At 45.4% G+C, this 16,889-nt stretch overlaps 1 protein-coding gene and 1 long non-coding RNA gene across 2 annotated transcripts; one reads left to right on the top strand and one right to left on the bottom strand.

Moving 5' to 3' along the window:
• Positions 1-5,673: 5,673 nt before the first annotated feature.
• On the bottom strand, positions 5,674-7,873 carry LOC119305436. Its single transcript, XR_005148667.1, has 3 exons — positions 7,201-7,873; positions 6,309-6,462; positions 5,674-5,721 (listed from the first exon to the last, which is right to left on the bottom strand). It is a non-coding gene; the product is annotated as an uncharacterized LOC119305436 (long non-coding RNA).
• Positions 7,874-11,027: 3,154 nt separating this feature from the next.
• Positions 11,028-12,964, top strand: LOC119308604 (F-box protein At1g47056-like). The gene has a single exon (XM_037584733.1). The coding sequence runs from the start codon at positions 11,105-11,107 to the stop codon at positions 12,686-12,688; it is 1,584 nt and encodes a 527-aa protein (XP_037440630.1). The 5' UTR covers positions 11,028-11,104; the 3' UTR covers positions 12,689-12,964.
• The last annotated feature ends 3,925 nt before the right edge of the window (positions 12,965-16,889 follow it).

The following is a 16,889-nucleotide window of genomic DNA, read 5'->3' on the forward strand; positions in this document are numbered from 1 at the left end:
ATCTTCAATGATCTGCCCCTCTTCGATGTGAACATTCTGGATAACTTCATTGATGAGTGGTTTGACAACCCGAATCTCAGCTTTGATGATCTTCAGCTCCCAATTGGCATCAGCGTCGCCTTTCAAGGCGCCATTGCTCCTGAGCTGGCTCTGGCTCAGAGGATTGTTGAACTGAAAAACAAAATTGACTATGAGAAAGACCAGTTCAAGAAGCACGTGGCCAATCTCAGTGTGGCTGATGTTCAGAACTTCAAGCTAATGTTGCATGACCTCAAGGAGGCATTTTGCAAGAAGCGCGAAGAAGCCAAAGGTTCACGCGAGCGAATGAAAAATCTAGCTGCCAAGTGTGTTCAAGCTTACAATGAAGCTGAGAAGCGCAAGGCACTTGGGCGTCCTGGCATAGACCCCAAGCTGGCTACCAAGAAGAAGAAGCCTGTTGTGGCCCAACCCTAAGCACCAAGGCGGGAAGAACCTCACATTGTCTTCCCTGCCAGTATGACAGGCTCGAAGTCTAAGGTCCCCACAGTGGCTTCCGAACTAAAGAAAACCAGGGCAGCTGAAGCCGAAGCCAGAAAGCGCAAACTCAAGAACACCACTGACGATGCTCCACCAACCAAGAAGAGAAAGACTAAGAAGAAAGACCGGGCTGCTCCCATAGAGCCCCTCATTGTCGAGCCCAGCTCTTTTGCTCGTCCTGCATCCGAACAGCAAACTCATTAGTATTGGTCGTCCTTTGACGCCAATCTCTCAAGATGCCTCATGGGCTGATCGCCCCCAACCACCAACTCCAAGTCAAGACTCACCGCGAACTCCCCCACCCCAAGTCACCAATCCGGTGCTTGATGATGATGACGACTATGTGGTCCATCCCACTCCTACTCCAAAGGCGTCGCCTGCATTTCACAGGCTTCACAAAGGACCAAGGCCATAAGTTTCTCCATCGAGCGTTCTAGAAGGAGAAGTGCAACCCAACTTGGCAGCATAGCAGGTGTTTCCTGAAGCCACTCCTACTGCGAATGTCTCTGTGTCTGAAGCCAATGTTGTTGAAGACATACCGGCTACATCAGCTGATGAAAATCAAGAACCCCGTCATGAACAAGAATGTGTTGCCACACCCCCTACCAACCAAGAAGATGTTCTCGAGGAGAATGTGGCTGTGCCCGACCCTCCAGCTACTCAAGTGGAGGTTGAAAATCCTGAGGCGGCCACCCATAACCCTACTGACGCCAATGACGTTGTCATGGCGGAAGATAATGTGGCGCCTACAATGAACACCGTGCATGAAGCCAATGATGCACCTGCACCAAATGTACAGCCTGACGCCCTTGCTAATGCCACTGCTCCTGTACCACCACCAAGGCCACACACCATTGAGCAAGCATTCTATCAAGGCGAGCTTGTCACTGTCAGATGGCCAATTCTGGTTCCTCCGCCTGCTCCCAGACCTCAGTTTGATTATCATGTGGAGCACAGGCCACAGGTTCAGAAGCCAAAACCGAGGCTGCCAAGGTTTCCAGGTACTGCATCTGCACCAGGATCATTCAACATCAATGGCTTCATTGCACACAACACTTTCTTTGATAGGGCCAAGAACCCATATTCCAAGCCAAGAATATCATCTGATCGGTTCTGGAGTTATCAGCAGTGCAGCTATTACTCCTGTGTCCTATACAATCAAGGGCGCATATTTCCCCATATGCGTCTGGACTGCGAAGCCATTGCTGGCCTGCCCTGCTTAGAAGAAGCCCTCAACTGTTTCAGAGATGCAGGCCTTCTCCAATTTGTGACTGATAAGGAGAATTGGAATGAAGAGCTTCTGCTACAATTCTATGCAACTCTCCACATTCGCGCCTACAACAGGGATCCAAAGACATGGGTCCTTGAGTGGATGACAGGCAATGTACACCATGAAGCCAAAGCTCTTGATCTCATTGAGCTTACTGGCCTGTCCACTCCGGGTGAACTATATGAACCTGGTTGTCAGCTTCACCGCAATGCATTGGAAATCATCTTTCAGAAGCCTGAGCCCAATATGAGCCAAATGCTGAGCATGATGAAGCCACCGCCGTAGGATGTTGAATATCCCAAGGAATTCTTTGTTGAAGACCTAGAGTATCTGCCCTGCACCATCTATCACATTATTAGGCGAACTCTATGGCCCATCAAAGGACATTCTTCCTCATCAAAGCTTGAAGGTGCAATGAAGACATTGTTCTTCTATATTCTAATTGGCATCATCTTCAATGCTCATGATTTCTTCATTCGACAATTTGCTGTATTTGGCTCAGACATATTTGGTCTGAAATTCTATGCTCCATGGGTAATGCGACTAATCAAGCTTCACTCTATTGTTGACTATCAGCCTTCTGCTTGCAACCATCTCATATTCTTGCCAGAGGTTGATATGTCCGTCGAAGCCATATACCCAGAGCCTGCCAAGGAGGCAATTTATCTCCACAATGTCGATCGTCAGACTTTCTCTCAGCATGTTGAAGGAGTTCATGCTGCCACTCATGTTTATCCGCTGGCTGGAAATACTCGTGCACCTCACCATGCCCATACTGAAGCCACTGAAAGCACTATTGCTCCACGGCCTCGAAAGCGATCTCGTGTGCTCAATGACCGAGAGCTTCTCGTGGCCTTGCATCAAAAACACGATAAGCATCATTACTGGCTAAAGCGTTAGATGCAAAGCCTCTTGGTGGATGTTAATCGGATTCGAAATCTTACCACCAAGAATGCGTTTGTCACGCATGAAACCTGTCGGAGGTCTTGGAAGAGTCTGACATTGCTCAGTGCTGAAGCTGATCTTCAAGACGATGGCTTCACAGAGAGATTCAAGTTCGATACAACTCCTCCCAGGAATGTTGTCTTGCATTGGACTCCGTCACTCGAAGATTCTGAGTACTCCTCCTCCGCGGCAACTGTAAATGCCAGAGTTCTTGATGACTCTGATGATGCTACTTCACCACCTCCAACTTCGGCGCATATTGACACTGCACCAAGTTCGTCTGCACCACCAAACCTCAATGACGACCCTGCTGCCTCACCTACTCCTCATGGGAACGAGTAGAGACTATGTCTTCAAACCTTTTTGGTCCTTACTGACAAAAGGGGGAGAAGCATATGTTGATAGTCTTCAAGTGGGTCCATATGGGTGGTTGCTATACTTTTGCCAAGTGTTTACAAGTCTCGCTTTTGATACATTTGGTTCCTTGAGTTGTAACACTTAAACTTGATGGTCGTCTGCTACTTTTTCTGTTATTCTGTGATGCGACGATAAATTCCGCATGTGCGATGATAAATCCCGCATGAAGTCATTCTGCAGACGTCCATTTTTCATTATGCATGTCATTATTCTTGTATATCTGTTCATGCATGATGTATTGTCTTCATAAGGTGAAGAGGATCTCCACAAGTACAACCTGCCATGTGCATTTGCATTCCAATGCAAAACATTTATATGCACATCTTCAGGGGGAGCCTTTTTGCCACCTATGAAGACAATATCTTAATCCTTTACAATTTCACATACTTTTATCCCTGTTGAAAACTTCAACCAGTTTGTCATCAATCACCAAAAAGGGGGAGATTGCAAGTGCATCTAGTGCCACCCCTAGTTGGTTTGGAGTATTGACGACAAACCTGGCTGAGGGGCTAATGTGTTTGTGAGAATTGCAGGATAACACAGGTAGTAGTCCCTCATTGATTCGGTTTACCTACCCGAGATGACCCCTAAAAATGTGTGAAGACAATGAAGACAATGGTGGTCTATGAAGCTATTCATGTTGAAGACTATGACATGAGAAGACATCGCATGAAGACTATGGAGCGCGAAGACTTAGTTGTTTCGTTGTTTCCTTTTCTTCTTTGTTGAGTCATAGGAACCACCGCACTGTTAAGTGGGGTCCAATTGAACAGAGTTAGGGTGACTGAAGTGATGCTCAACCAAATCCTATGTCTTCAAGCGAAGACAATGAGAGCAAATCTTATCCAGAGTCGGATGAGTCACCTTTACTTGTAGCCCAAGTCAAGCTGCCGCGTGTGTTTGAAATCTAACCGTTGGGACACATGTCAGTTCCTTAGTGACCCAGGGTCATTTTGGACAAATCAGGTCGGGTTGCCCAGTGGCTATAAATAGCCCACCCCCTACACCATAAATTGGTGGCTGCTCAGAGTTAGTGCACGGCTTTTGTCGTTTGAGAGCAACCCACCTCCGAAGCATTTGAGAGAGAATCCTTGCGAGGACAAAGCCCAAACCACCCAGAGCCCAAAGAGTGTTTGGCATCACTGAAGTCTTTCTGTCCGCGTGATCCGAAGACTTGTTACACTTGAGGACTGTGAATCCTCTAGCCGGTTAGGCGTCACGTTCTGAGCATCCAAGAGTCATTGTGGATTGCCGGTGAACAAAGTTTGTGAAGGTTTGGAAGTCTACCTTGAAGACTTACCAGAGTGATTGGGCGGGGACTAGGTGTCCTTAGCTCAAGTGGAATAAGGTGAAGACGCGGTTTTCTGAGTTGAATATCAGCCTCCCTAAGCAGACGTACAGTTGTCACAGCAACTGGAACTAGTCAAACAAATCTCTTGTCCTCTCCAAGCTATTGGTTCTATCTCTCACTTCTCTTTACTTACAGTTTGTCTTCGTGAAGTCATTGCCTGCTTGCATTATCTGTTTGACTTCACTGTGTGACTACTTGTTCTGATTGGCTTCATACTATCTTCCATCCTGATCCTTACTACCTAGCTGCTAATAGTCTTCGTGCTTTCACTTAATTGAATACTTGACTATGGCTTGCCTAGTGTAGTCTACCTTCCGCTGCATACAGATAGTGTCATTTCTATTGTTTGTCTTTCAAACTCCCATGTTTTGAAGACTTTCATAAAAATCGCCTATTCACCCCCCTCTAGTCGATAACTAGCTCTTTCAAAGTGTGAACACATATAAGTTTGATCTGTGTGAACAGATTTGCAATTACTTATTGCCTTGTAATCTACAATGTGAGGAGAAAAAAAGTCAAAATTTATTGATGGTTCTGGGCCCACAAAGCCCCTTTTTTTATTATGTCTCATCGCAAACAGTTCTTTTGGATCAACCATATGCCACGCATCGGAAGCCTGAAACATGGGCCCTTGTTCTCGGATGTACGTGTATGTGTCTGCCCACTATCACACACGAACTTACTATAGTAACCGTCTGTGTTATAATTTCTCATCCCAAACAGTTCATCTGAGTGGGCTGTTTGCTGCGTATCACACACATTTGGTTTACACGAATCGTTTGTGTTCTTTGGGCTGATCGCAAATGCCTCATATCACAGACATCTTGTTAAGATGAACCGTTTCCATTATCTTGCCTAATCGAAAATAGTTCGTCCGAGTGAACCGTATGCCGTATATCACACACACCTTGATCTGGCTGACCATTTCTGTTGCATTCCCTAATAGCACACAGTTCATCGGAGGGAACTGTATGCCATATATCACACACACATTGATATGGCTGCCCGTTTCTGTTGTTCTTCCTCATCACAAACAGTTCTGCTGAATCAACCGTATGCCCTGCATCGCACATGCAACTAAAATCTGAACTGCGTTTGATGCATCGGTCATCGCAAACATTTTGGACATTTTTGACGATTCTCTGACACCAATGTTTGCGATTATTGCATCGTGCACAGTTTCTCAAAGGGTCTCTGATCGTAGTGTCGCATTAGCAGCATCCTGCAGTAGTGAAGTATCATTAGTTTGGAAGTCCTACTTGATTAGGGAAGGGTGCAGATGACACTCTTAATCCATCCTAGTGAGGCTACAATATCCAAGAAAAAGAAAACCAGGGGCAGAATGGAAGCAGTAATTCCTTGAAAGATCACAATATAGTACAGAGGTGAAATAGAATAACATAGAAATTGCGATAAAGTTTAATGACATATAAATGGTATGTGTCTTACCCTTATTTGCTTGTGATTAACACCACAACTTAATATTTTTTAGAATGATGCCAAACACAAGATGTTTGTTAGAATGCATATTGAATAACATAAACTGAATTTCAACTTGGACCCTCCGATATTAACACATACAATATTTTTCAACTTGCAATATAACTGTACCAAACCACAAGTATTTTTCAATTTGGATATACAGGGGACCAAAAAGCGTAACTAAAACTGCAACAATGGTATGACAACTACCACGACCAAAAAGGGAGCGCGACCATGCTCATGTTTAAATCGGAAAGAGAGAAAGAACAAAAAAATGGGCCTATAACAAAGAGGGAAAATAAGAGAGAGGGGAGAGGGGGAAGGGACCTTCCATGGCATCAGCTCTGGCCGGGGAGGCCGGGGCAGACAGGCGGATCATGAGAAGGAGGCTCCTCTCTACCGGTGGAGTAGGAGCAGACCTCGAGAACCCTTCCTTAATTCCTTTTGTTGTCGGTGTCATCCCGGTCGCTGACCGCCATACCTCGTGTACAGATGAGACATAATTTAAATCTCCTAGCATAGAAATGCATCGGGTTCAATCTCCTTGAATGAGGAAAAGTACATATGGTATAGTATGCAGCAGCCTTGATAGCTATCTTCCCTTGTGTAGAAAAAATAAATTCGGCCATCTTCCCACAAAACATAAATTGCAATCCTACAGTTTCGACATGTGCGTCAACATTAATGTTTGACTTAACCAAGTAAGTAGCAGAAGCTCGTAAGACATTTTTTATGTAGAGAGACCAACATCAATATCATTTATGGGTAGTTACAAATAAAATGGTTGTAAGCCATGCTTGCTGCTCAAAACTTGTGAATTTTGCTTTCTATGATTTAGCAAGAAACATTCAAATTAACTTACCTGACCATGGATCAAGTATCTAAAACTATTTCTTTAAGGGAAACATCTAAACCGTCGCTCAGGCAAAGAAATAATCCATGCAAACTAAAGGGAAATAAATAAGGTCATATTCTGAAAGAAGTGGTACACAAGACAAGACAAATATTATATATTAAACATAGAAGATTTTTCTGGTATCAAGGGTGGAGGAGAATATTAGACTTATTTGATGAAGCTTTAGAGAGGGAGTGGACCATCAATTTTTCATCGCCAATATATCAAATACAGTTTGGAGGCTTTCCCAAAACATTGGTTATCATGTTGTGAACAAAGGAAGCACAAACTAAGGTAGAGAACAAAGAAGAATAGAGATGCTACCTGCAGGCTGCGGCAGCTGTAGCATGGAGGCAGTTGTCGGCATGGATGAGTTCACGGCAATAGTGCACCCATGGTCCTATGTGTCCTATGTGAAAGTACAAATGCAAAAGAGTGGGATCAGCACAGGCCTAGAGAGAATGGTCCCAACAAAATTAAAAGATGGATTATTCTCATAAATTTTATGTGCACTTCATTTTGAATGTGGTCATATTTAGTGGAAGAGTCTACCATCGTACATCATAATTGGACCTATAGATGCAAACCAAATTTCAGGATATTCATGTAATTAGTATAGTAGTTGTAACCATGTGCATATCAATGAGTAGGAAAACAATATGAGCAGGAGGCTATATTCGAGCTTTACCTTCATTGTCACTGACACACACACATTGGAAATGATGGAATTTAATTTGGTGGCATTAAAGATTCAAGGAAAATGGCTGCTAACATAGGCTATAAAAAAATCAGGTTTTGGATCTAGCATTCCTCAGATTAAGAATGAGCAATATAGGGACACTAAAAGTACATGAAAGCATATGGCACATGATAATCCAGTGAGTGTAGTTATATAAATAGTACAACGAAATCAAAGAAGGAAGACATCCCTCAAAGAGGAACAAGCTCACCAGGGATGGAGCATCAATATGGCAAAGAGATAATTCATTGCCTGTAGAAACAAAATGGCTGCAGAAAAATATGAATCATTGTAAGGGGAGACGTAGAGAGATAAGACCAAAAGTAGCAGAAGTTCACCTGGGACCTTTGATTTGACAGTCAAACCCCGTGAACCACATCCTTAAGGACCACAAGCATATCCTTCCATGAGAAATACAAAATGTTGTACCATATCCTCAGATATGGCAGCATGCACCTACACACAGTCGACTGTCAATGCAAGCGAGCCGCTAAACCTACCAATATGAATTTGCCCTTAGTTCATACAACATGCAACTTGCTCTCACACTGAAAGCAGAATAAGATTTAGTCAGCAATATTATTATGAAGTAACAAAAAATCCAATCTTGTTAATAGAGCACCAACAGAATCCCTTATATCATGGCCTTGGAAAGGAAATGAAAATGATGGTGGTTGTGGAAAGAATAACATGACTTCAGCACCGTTACATGATAAGCAAGATAACACCCATATTCGTCAGAGAGTTCCAGTTCTAGAGCCTATCATAATTCCAGACAGCAAGGACACTGAATACGCCTGGGCAGGCAAATATGAGGTCTCAGGTTCCCGGTGGACTTTCAACAATAATAACACAAGTAGTACCATGAGCAGCACTCTAAGTAGTAATAGCGGTCCTATCGAGAGAGTAGATTATGAAGAAGATCTTGTGGGAAGACCTAACACTTGGAGAACAAGTAGGTGAAGGTAGTTAATTCTCACTTTACCCTGGTTCACCTTTTATTTTCGAGAGAGAATTTGCAATTCCCTCTGGCTGCAGATGTGGATACTCACATCTCTTGTTGACATGTACTTCAAATGATTTATGCTGCATGGAAGTTGGTATTGCTATCCTATTCCTTTCTAAATAGAAATCACTCATTTCCTCTATGTTCATGTTTGGTCCACGCAGGTTCTTGCGGAACAACATATCATGCTTTGTGGTATGGATCGGTATGCATAATCTATCATAATTATGTATAAATATTTTAAACCTTAAAAATATGTTTTGAATGTCTATCCATGCCCCTGTAGGATGTGGCAGTTAAAGTATTCTTCAGGCATGAATTTTCAAAAGAAATGATAAGGTAGACATCCATATCTAAATACACTTGTTCACTCTGAGTTGAATATTTTGTCAACAGAAATATAGTGTACCCATTCCGCTGTCGAGTCAGATACTTGGTAATTTAACTCCCCAGTATTCACAGAACCCATATTAGTGTTTTTTACGAGCCACAATAGTTGTCTTTGTTATTTTATGTTGATGTAATCATGTAGATAAAAATGAAGAAGAAATGACACTGTGTTGACATATCTTTACCATATTTTATTTTGTAGGTAGTTATTTTGTGGGTTGTAGCAATCAACAGTACATTGTCAATCCCTAGAACCAAGTGGTTGAGCAAAGACCATCGATATCATTGCCAGCACGCCAGCAATTTTACCTAGTAGTTAGAAGCGAGTTGGGTTTCTAGGCTAATGTGAGCAAGCGCAGGAAAATCCTCGAAGCTCTGTTCGGCTAAATACAACACCTAGGTCTTGACAGATACAGCAGACCGGTGATAATGCACCACCAATTTCAACCATCAACAGTTCAATACACTTCTACCTAGAACTATCTCTATGCTTTGCATATATAAAAACTATAGCATCTGGAATCTGCAGATTTGCATACTTCTTTCTTTTGTACGGTGTACCAGCTCTTTGTTCTGAATCCAAGTGACACTAAACATTAATACATGCACAATATCAAACCAACATAAATGAAATAAGGGGGTAAATCAGCTAGCCGATGCAATAACCAAACCCCTGTCATAACATGAGGCCCAAAGATCTTATTGAAGATGTAGGATTTATGTGCAAACCCCAAAGAGAACTAGCTAGCTAATCTAACTCTTTCACTTAATAGACCCAAGAAAGCCTGAGGCCTATATCAAAAATTTCTTTCATAAACATACAAAGGTCATCCCTATATAGCAGTTTCTTCTACTATCTATCAAACGCCTCCTCTCATAAATAAATGTGGCAGGGCTGTCTAATCAATCAAGTATATGGAAGAACATGATGCACAAAAGAGAACTGCTTATTAGGAAGCCATGCACGCATCAAGATGTGCTTTGCGTACACGTGAGGCAGTAATCCACGACAAGCATAGTACCTGCAAAACAAATTAGGCAGACCTAGATAAGCAGCGGGAAAGAGGAAGCAGTGTCTCCCTCCTCACCTGCTCTGCTCGGTCGCGCCATGGCCAACCTGCGGGCGGCTCCTCGGTGATCTGGACGCGCCACCTGACCTGCTCTGCCACGGTGGCCCTCCTTGTCCTGGCTCGTGATGAGGGGAGGAGGAGAGGAGAGGGTGGGGGCGCTCCTCCTGGACCGGCGGTGGCCGGCGTCGTACACGCTGTGGATGAGGCCCATGGGCTACGTCTTGCTCACCGCCACCACGCTCCCCTACCGCACCGCCGCCTACTGCGCTCGCGACAGCACCGGACGGAGCGCCGCGGCCGCGCCCTCCACCGCCGCTGCGGACGCCATCGTCGGCGCCGCTGATCCGCCGCCTTCCTCCGTGGCCGCCACCGCCTTCGCCGTGGTTGGTGGGAGCTGGCGGACGGGAAGGATGGTTGGCAGCGGCGGCGGATGTGGAGGATGGATGGCGTCGTCGTCTCGACAGAGAGAGAGACGTATGGGAGAGAAAGAGGTGGGGAGAGAGAGAGGTGTGGGAGAGAGAGAGGTGCGGCGGGAGTGCGGGAGAGGGGAGGAGGCTAGGTCATCTCCATTAGGGCTGGTCTGTTTTATACCCTGGGTGGAAAATGACGAAAATGCCCTCGGGGGGCAATGTAATTACGCGTGGTGGCACGGACGGGTTGTAACTATTCATTGCTACAGTTGCCCCTCTCCGATCCGACGGGCGAAGCTCTTCAGCGGCTTGATCCGACGGCCCAGATCGCATCAAGTAGCCAGATCCAACGGCCAGAAATCCAAATCGCTGAGGAGGCTTGGGGCAACCTTCTTCTCTTGTTTCTGGATAGGATATGCATGCTTGTGCTTATTCTAGAGGAAAAAAAAACCTTGTACCCCGGACGGAGCACTTAACCAGATTTAATAACCCTCGCGTCCGTAGCATCTCTTCCTCCATTCCTTCCTCCCTTTCCCCAAATCCCCCACCCGACCCCAACTCCTGCATTCCTCCGCCTCCCCCGCAGATCCGCCACCACCGCCCCCTTCCCCTCATGGGCCAGTGCCCCTCCGCTCCCTGCTACCACCACCACCGCAAGCCCCCTCCTCCGCCGCCGTCCCCCGCCGCGCAGGCAGCGTCGCCTCGTTTCTGCAGCGCCGCAGCCGCCGAGGACGCGGCGGCGGAGGCTGACTACACTTCCGACCTCCCCGAGGAGCTTCTCGCCGTCGTTTTCGGGCTCCTCGGTTCGGGCGACCGCAAGCGGTGCTCCCTGGTGTGCCGCCGCTGGCTCGCCACCGAGGCCTCCTCGCGCCTGCGCCTCGCCCTCGACGCGCGGGCGCCGCTCCTCGCCGCGGCCCCGGCCATCCTCGCGCGCTTCTCTGCCGTATCCAAGCTCGCGCTCAAGTGCGACCGCCGCGCGGAGAGCGTCGGCGATCCCGCGCTCGCGCTCGTCGCCCATCGCCTCGGCCCCGGCCTTCGCCGCCTCAAGCTCCGCTCCGTCCGTGCTGTTACCGACCACGGCGTTGCCGCTCTCGCCGCCGCGGCTATAAACCTCCGCAAGCTCTCAGTTGGGTCATGTACCTTCGGCGCCAAGGGGATCGAGGCAGTTCTCCGGTCCTGCCCCCAGCTCGAGGAGCTCTCAGTCAAGCGGCTGCGCGGCCTAGCTGACTCAGAGCCGATCACCGTCTCCAGCCCTCGTCTCCAGTCCCTGGCCCTCAAAGAGCTCTACAACGGGCAGTGCTTCTCCTGTTTAATCACGCGCTCCCCCAACCTCAAAACCCTCAAGATCATCCGCTGCTCTGGTGATTGGGACCCGGTTCTCCAGGCGATCCCACAGGGTGCCTTGCTAGCCGAGCTTCATCTCGAAAAACTGCAGGTCAGTGACCTTGGTGTGGCGGCGCTATGTGGGCTAGAGGTCCTGTACCTTGCCAAGGCGCCGGAGGTCACAGATGATGGGTTGGCAGCACTTGCCACCAAGTCGCCACGTCTACGCAAGCTGCATGTTGATGGATGGAAGGCAAATAGGATTGGCGACCGTGGGCTTGCAACCGTGGCGCAGAAATGTGCTGCTTTGCAGGAATTGGTCCTCATTGGTGTGAATTTGACATCGGCGAGTCTTGAGTTGATTGCTGCCAACTGCCCCACTCTTGAGCGGCTTGCGCTTTGCGGGTCTGACACATTTGGGGATGCAGAGATCTCTTGCGTGGCGACTAAGTGTGCTTCTCTGCGGAAGCTGTGCATCAAGGCATGCCCTGTGTCTGATGCCGGAATGGACAAGCTTGCAGCAGGCTGCCCACGCCTTGTCAAGGTGAAGGTGAAGAAGTGCCGCAGGGTGACGTTTGAGTGTGCTGAGCGGCTTCGTGCTAGTCGGCATGGCGCTCTTGCTGTGAATTTTGACACGCCAGGTGGTGCAGGCGAATTGCAAGATGCTAGTGTGGATGAGAGTGGTGTGCTGGAGAATGCAGGGAGTGATGTGGTACAAGATGATTTTGATGATCAGATAGGGGTTCCTGACCTTCTGTGTGGCACCAGTGGCAGACCATCAGGGTGGAAAGCATGGATGAGTGCTTTGATTCCAAGGAGCTTGTCGGTTTCCATGTTTCGCAGACGTCTGCGTGGGAGCTCCCATAACTCATGAGTCACAAGAATTATGTGCCATGGTTACTCCTTCAGTCCTTTGATTCTTTCATGTTTGTTACATTGATTGATGATGTTGTTCTTTGTGATTGATGTTTTTGTCTTCCTTAATTGTACCATGAAGTTCTTCGTGAACCAGCTAGTTTGTTTAGAGGGTACTTATTATTTGATCTTGCTCTTTGTAGTAGCAGAGATTCATGTGATCGCACAATGTAATCTTGTATAAGGTATTTTTTGGATTGAAAAATATGACATGGGAAGCCAGCAATATTGTCAACTTACTGTCATAATTTTTCATGCTGGTATCTATGGTGTTCAGATTCAAAGTGCTTATTAATTTAACTATAAGGACTAGAAATAATGATGATTGGAGATCAACAATACATACATAGTACAACAACTGATACTATTAGTCATCAATACTGTCAACTTCCTATCATGATTTTGCATGCTGGTTTCTCTAGCCTTCAAATGCAATTTCTTTATTACTTTGAACTATAAGGACCTAAAAATAATAATGATCAGAAATCAACAATATATACATGTGATTCTGAAGAGAAGTGCCTTTCGGGTCAATCAATGTTTGTATAGTCACATATCTTTTTTCTTTTCTATTTAGTTGCTCGTTCAGCATGGAAAAACTGTCCTTAGATGGAATTCTCTCTTTATAGTCTATACACGAGTTTTGAAGGCCTATGGTGCGGACAGCTCTATTGGGGCGCCCTTATGTTCATGTAGACCAATAGATTTTGGGGGAGTTGGCTTCCCTGGAGAATCTTTCTAGTACAATGAAAAGTGTTCTTTGTGGAACAAATTATAATGGTTCAGTCAGTAACTTGTGCTTCACTGGTGGTACCAATTTTACGCTATTGGATGAGAAGCATTTAAGTGAGTTATCTTTTATTTGGTGCAAGCATATGTTTCTGTTCTGACTTCTGTTCATTATCTGATCATGGATCCTAGTTATCGAATTTTCACAATATTTAGCAGCAGCAACTCCATGATGTGCCTGCATACTCTTTAAGATCATGCCTTTTCAGAAACTGGATAGAATCAAGTTGTATCAGAGCCAGTTTGTGGAACTACATATGCAGTTAATGAAATTGTTAGATTGTGGTCAACCTAGAATTTCTCCCCTCTCCATGGTTTGCTAGTCCTTTGTGTTTCCTGATACCGCGTTGGACCAGAGTTACTGGAAGCATGGCATGCTACATCTCAATTGGCATCATTTGTGTTTCTAACTTTCTATGGAGAAGCATTCCTCCTCTCCAGTGATTCGTTGACATGGACCTGAATGGTTTCAGAAGTTTCTCCTGCCTCCCGTTTTGTCACGACGCCTCAGACACGGTGTCTGGAAGGCGGAATATTCTTGATCGCGCACGTAGAAAAGTAGAACGGGGGATGAAATGGAGCAACTGGTCAGTTTTTCTAAAAATGTTTGGCCATTTCCCAGGCCACACGCCGGCAGTTGACTTTGGACCTGACCAACGGAGTAGCAGACGCCGAACCCTTGCCGGTTCAACAGGCAAGCCTTGTTGAAGATGCATGGCTATGGCTGTAGCTTTCCTGGTCAAGACGCAGTTTCTTTCATTTTTGCGAGTGGCACTGCTTGACCACTTCCAAGCTGCAGACGTGGATCTTCTAGTGAACATCGCTGCGCTTGTATGTTTCTGGATCAATGTACCTGCCTGGTCAAGAATGTGTCAAAGTTCTGCTATTAGTTTACGGACGGCGATTAGCGCCAAAATTGCTTGTTTTTTTGTGGTGAACGTTTGCTTAGCAGTTCCACTCGAGGTCTTGTTGGATTCTCCCCACCTGACCAAGAGCCGCCTCTTTGGTTGTTTACTCCTTTTTTTTTTTTGAAACAAGTTTACTCCTTCTTGATGTTGGATCCGCAAATTGTTTGTTGGATGTACGCTTCAAAGGAGAATGGTCAATAGTGAGATTGTTAGTACGCTTGGCTCTTTTTTCCTCGAGCATTCCCAGAGTTGGTTTGACTCAAATTTGCACTATTATTAGCTTGTAAATGCACAAGACTGAGCTAACGCTGGCCATGATCTCATGGAGCTGGGAGCATAAACATTAATTGAACCCGGAGAAAACGCAGCCACACATGGATGGAGATACTAGTGCACATGTGGAGGACATTACATCACATCAAAGAGAAGAATCATTGCCTGCTATGACGATCTCCCAACAAGATTGCCTGGAATCCGGAGGCAACAAGCGTTTGCCATTTCGACTTTGGAGTTTGCAGCGGGAACACATATTCTTTGCGACGGACGGCCCACTGTCATCAGTAAATAAAATAAATTAACGGGCCTAGTGGCACGGTGGCGGGCCATTTCACGCAATCATGGCAATCGGACTGCGTTCCTGATTTTACCGTTGCTTTTGCGATTGAAGACGAGAAAGAAAAAGATGACTACCAAGATTGTCCTGTTGAATACAATATCCATGCCTTGTGCTGTGAGCGGCGTCCACAATTTAAGGAACCTTGCTGTCCTAGTAAGCTAAGCCCCAGGTGCTATCTTGGCAAATCATATATACTAGTACTAATCTGCCAATGTACAAATGGGGCCCACATCCAAACAACAAAGATGAGAAACATATCTATACGAACATTTCTGAATAATCTTGGAAACTCCCTACAAAAGAATAATCTGAAATTTCATACGAACGGACTATATGTACAAATGGCCACCTCCCTCCACTCAGATATCCCACGATTGATTATTCTATCTTTCATCCCATTGCGAATCCTTCCCATTAGAAGGGTTGTGCGCGCTTTGCTGTTGGTATTGTTCGATTTTCATAATTTTTATACTCACTCTGTTTCAAAATATAAGGATTTTTGATAAGTCAAACTCTATTAAGTTTGACCATATTTATAGAGAAATATATCAATATTCATAATATCAAATTGGTATCATTAGATTTGTCATGAAATGATTTTATATATTTTATTTATTTAGTACTGTGGATTGGGTCTCTACTTGGTCAAAGTTAAAGAAATTAGACTTCTCAAAAAAATAAATACACCTTATATTTTGGAACTAAAGGAGTATTTGATTTGGCGAGTGGGGGTTGGGGGGGGGGGTTGATGGAGTATGTTTTCCTTTTTATTTATAAGCGGTGTTTTGGTGTGCCTTTTGTGGTGTGACTTTGTGTTATCTCACTACACCACAACATGAACGCAATGGCATGTAATCTGTCGGGAAAATGTACTTACGAGAACAGAAACACTGCCGGGAGATAGCTTTTCCCCGCAGATAGAACTGCCACAAGAACGGCTGCCGGGATTAGTTGTCCCGACAGTTTCTTTGCCCTGATGAATGTATTTGCCGGCAGTTTATTTTCTCCCGGTAGATTAGTCGTGGAGTAGGAACTACATCTACCGGTAGTTTGGCTGCCCGTACGAAGACATTTACCGAGCAGGTAATATGCCAACACATGTCGTTCCACAAGCAGTGCATTATATCCCTAGTTTAATATTCAATCACTACGTTGAGCCAATCAGGACAAATCAAACAGCTTATACATACATTTCAATCAATGCTACATGCAAGGCCTCATTATATATAACATTAAACGATCAAATACATATATATGCATGAAACGACCATATATAAGGATGTTGCGCCACAAGGCAAAGTACACATGTTTAGAAAAGATACTGTGCCAAACAACCAAAATGAGCATACGTTGGCTTATGTGTCAAAACAAACACCAAAATGAGCGAAGTGAACTTGCCAACGTCCCCAGGCTCAATAAACAAGACATATTACATACTCCTTCCACCCCATAATATAAGATCATTTCCATTTGGCAAGCTAAAACAGTTTGCAAAACAACCTTATATTGTGGGTTGGAGGGAGTATATATTGTATGTCCACCAACTTGTTAGATCTTCCAAATCTCTAGCAACTTGTAGATTTTCCAAACCTCTGTCAACTTGTGTATCTTTAAGAAACCTGCAACATTATACACACAACACTACAATATATAAGCTTGTAGACCCGGGGCGGCGTTGATGAGGCCCAGATCGGCCAGATCTGGCAGCACCAACGTGTGTGCGGCCAGATCCGGCAATGACTAGGTCGGGCAGCTTCCATCAAATGGTAGGTGAGTGGAAGAAGAGAGGTAGGGCGGCGACACACAGGGAGGGAGGGGACGGGTCGGCAAGGATTATGTTTAGGAGG

Source organism: Triticum dicoccoides, chromosome 5B (genome assembly GCF_002162155.2).
Source record: "Triticum dicoccoides isolate Atlit2015 ecotype Zavitan chromosome 5B, WEW_v2.0, whole genome shotgun sequence".
NCBI lineage: Eukaryota > Viridiplantae > Streptophyta > Magnoliopsida > Poales > Poaceae > Triticum > Triticum dicoccoides.

What these genes read in the sequence shown, in the direction of transcription:
- LOC119308604 (XM_037584733.1), top strand. Translation starts at nt 11,105, where the DNA reads ATGGGCCAGTGCCCCTCCGCTCCCTGCTACCACCACCACCGCAAGCCC.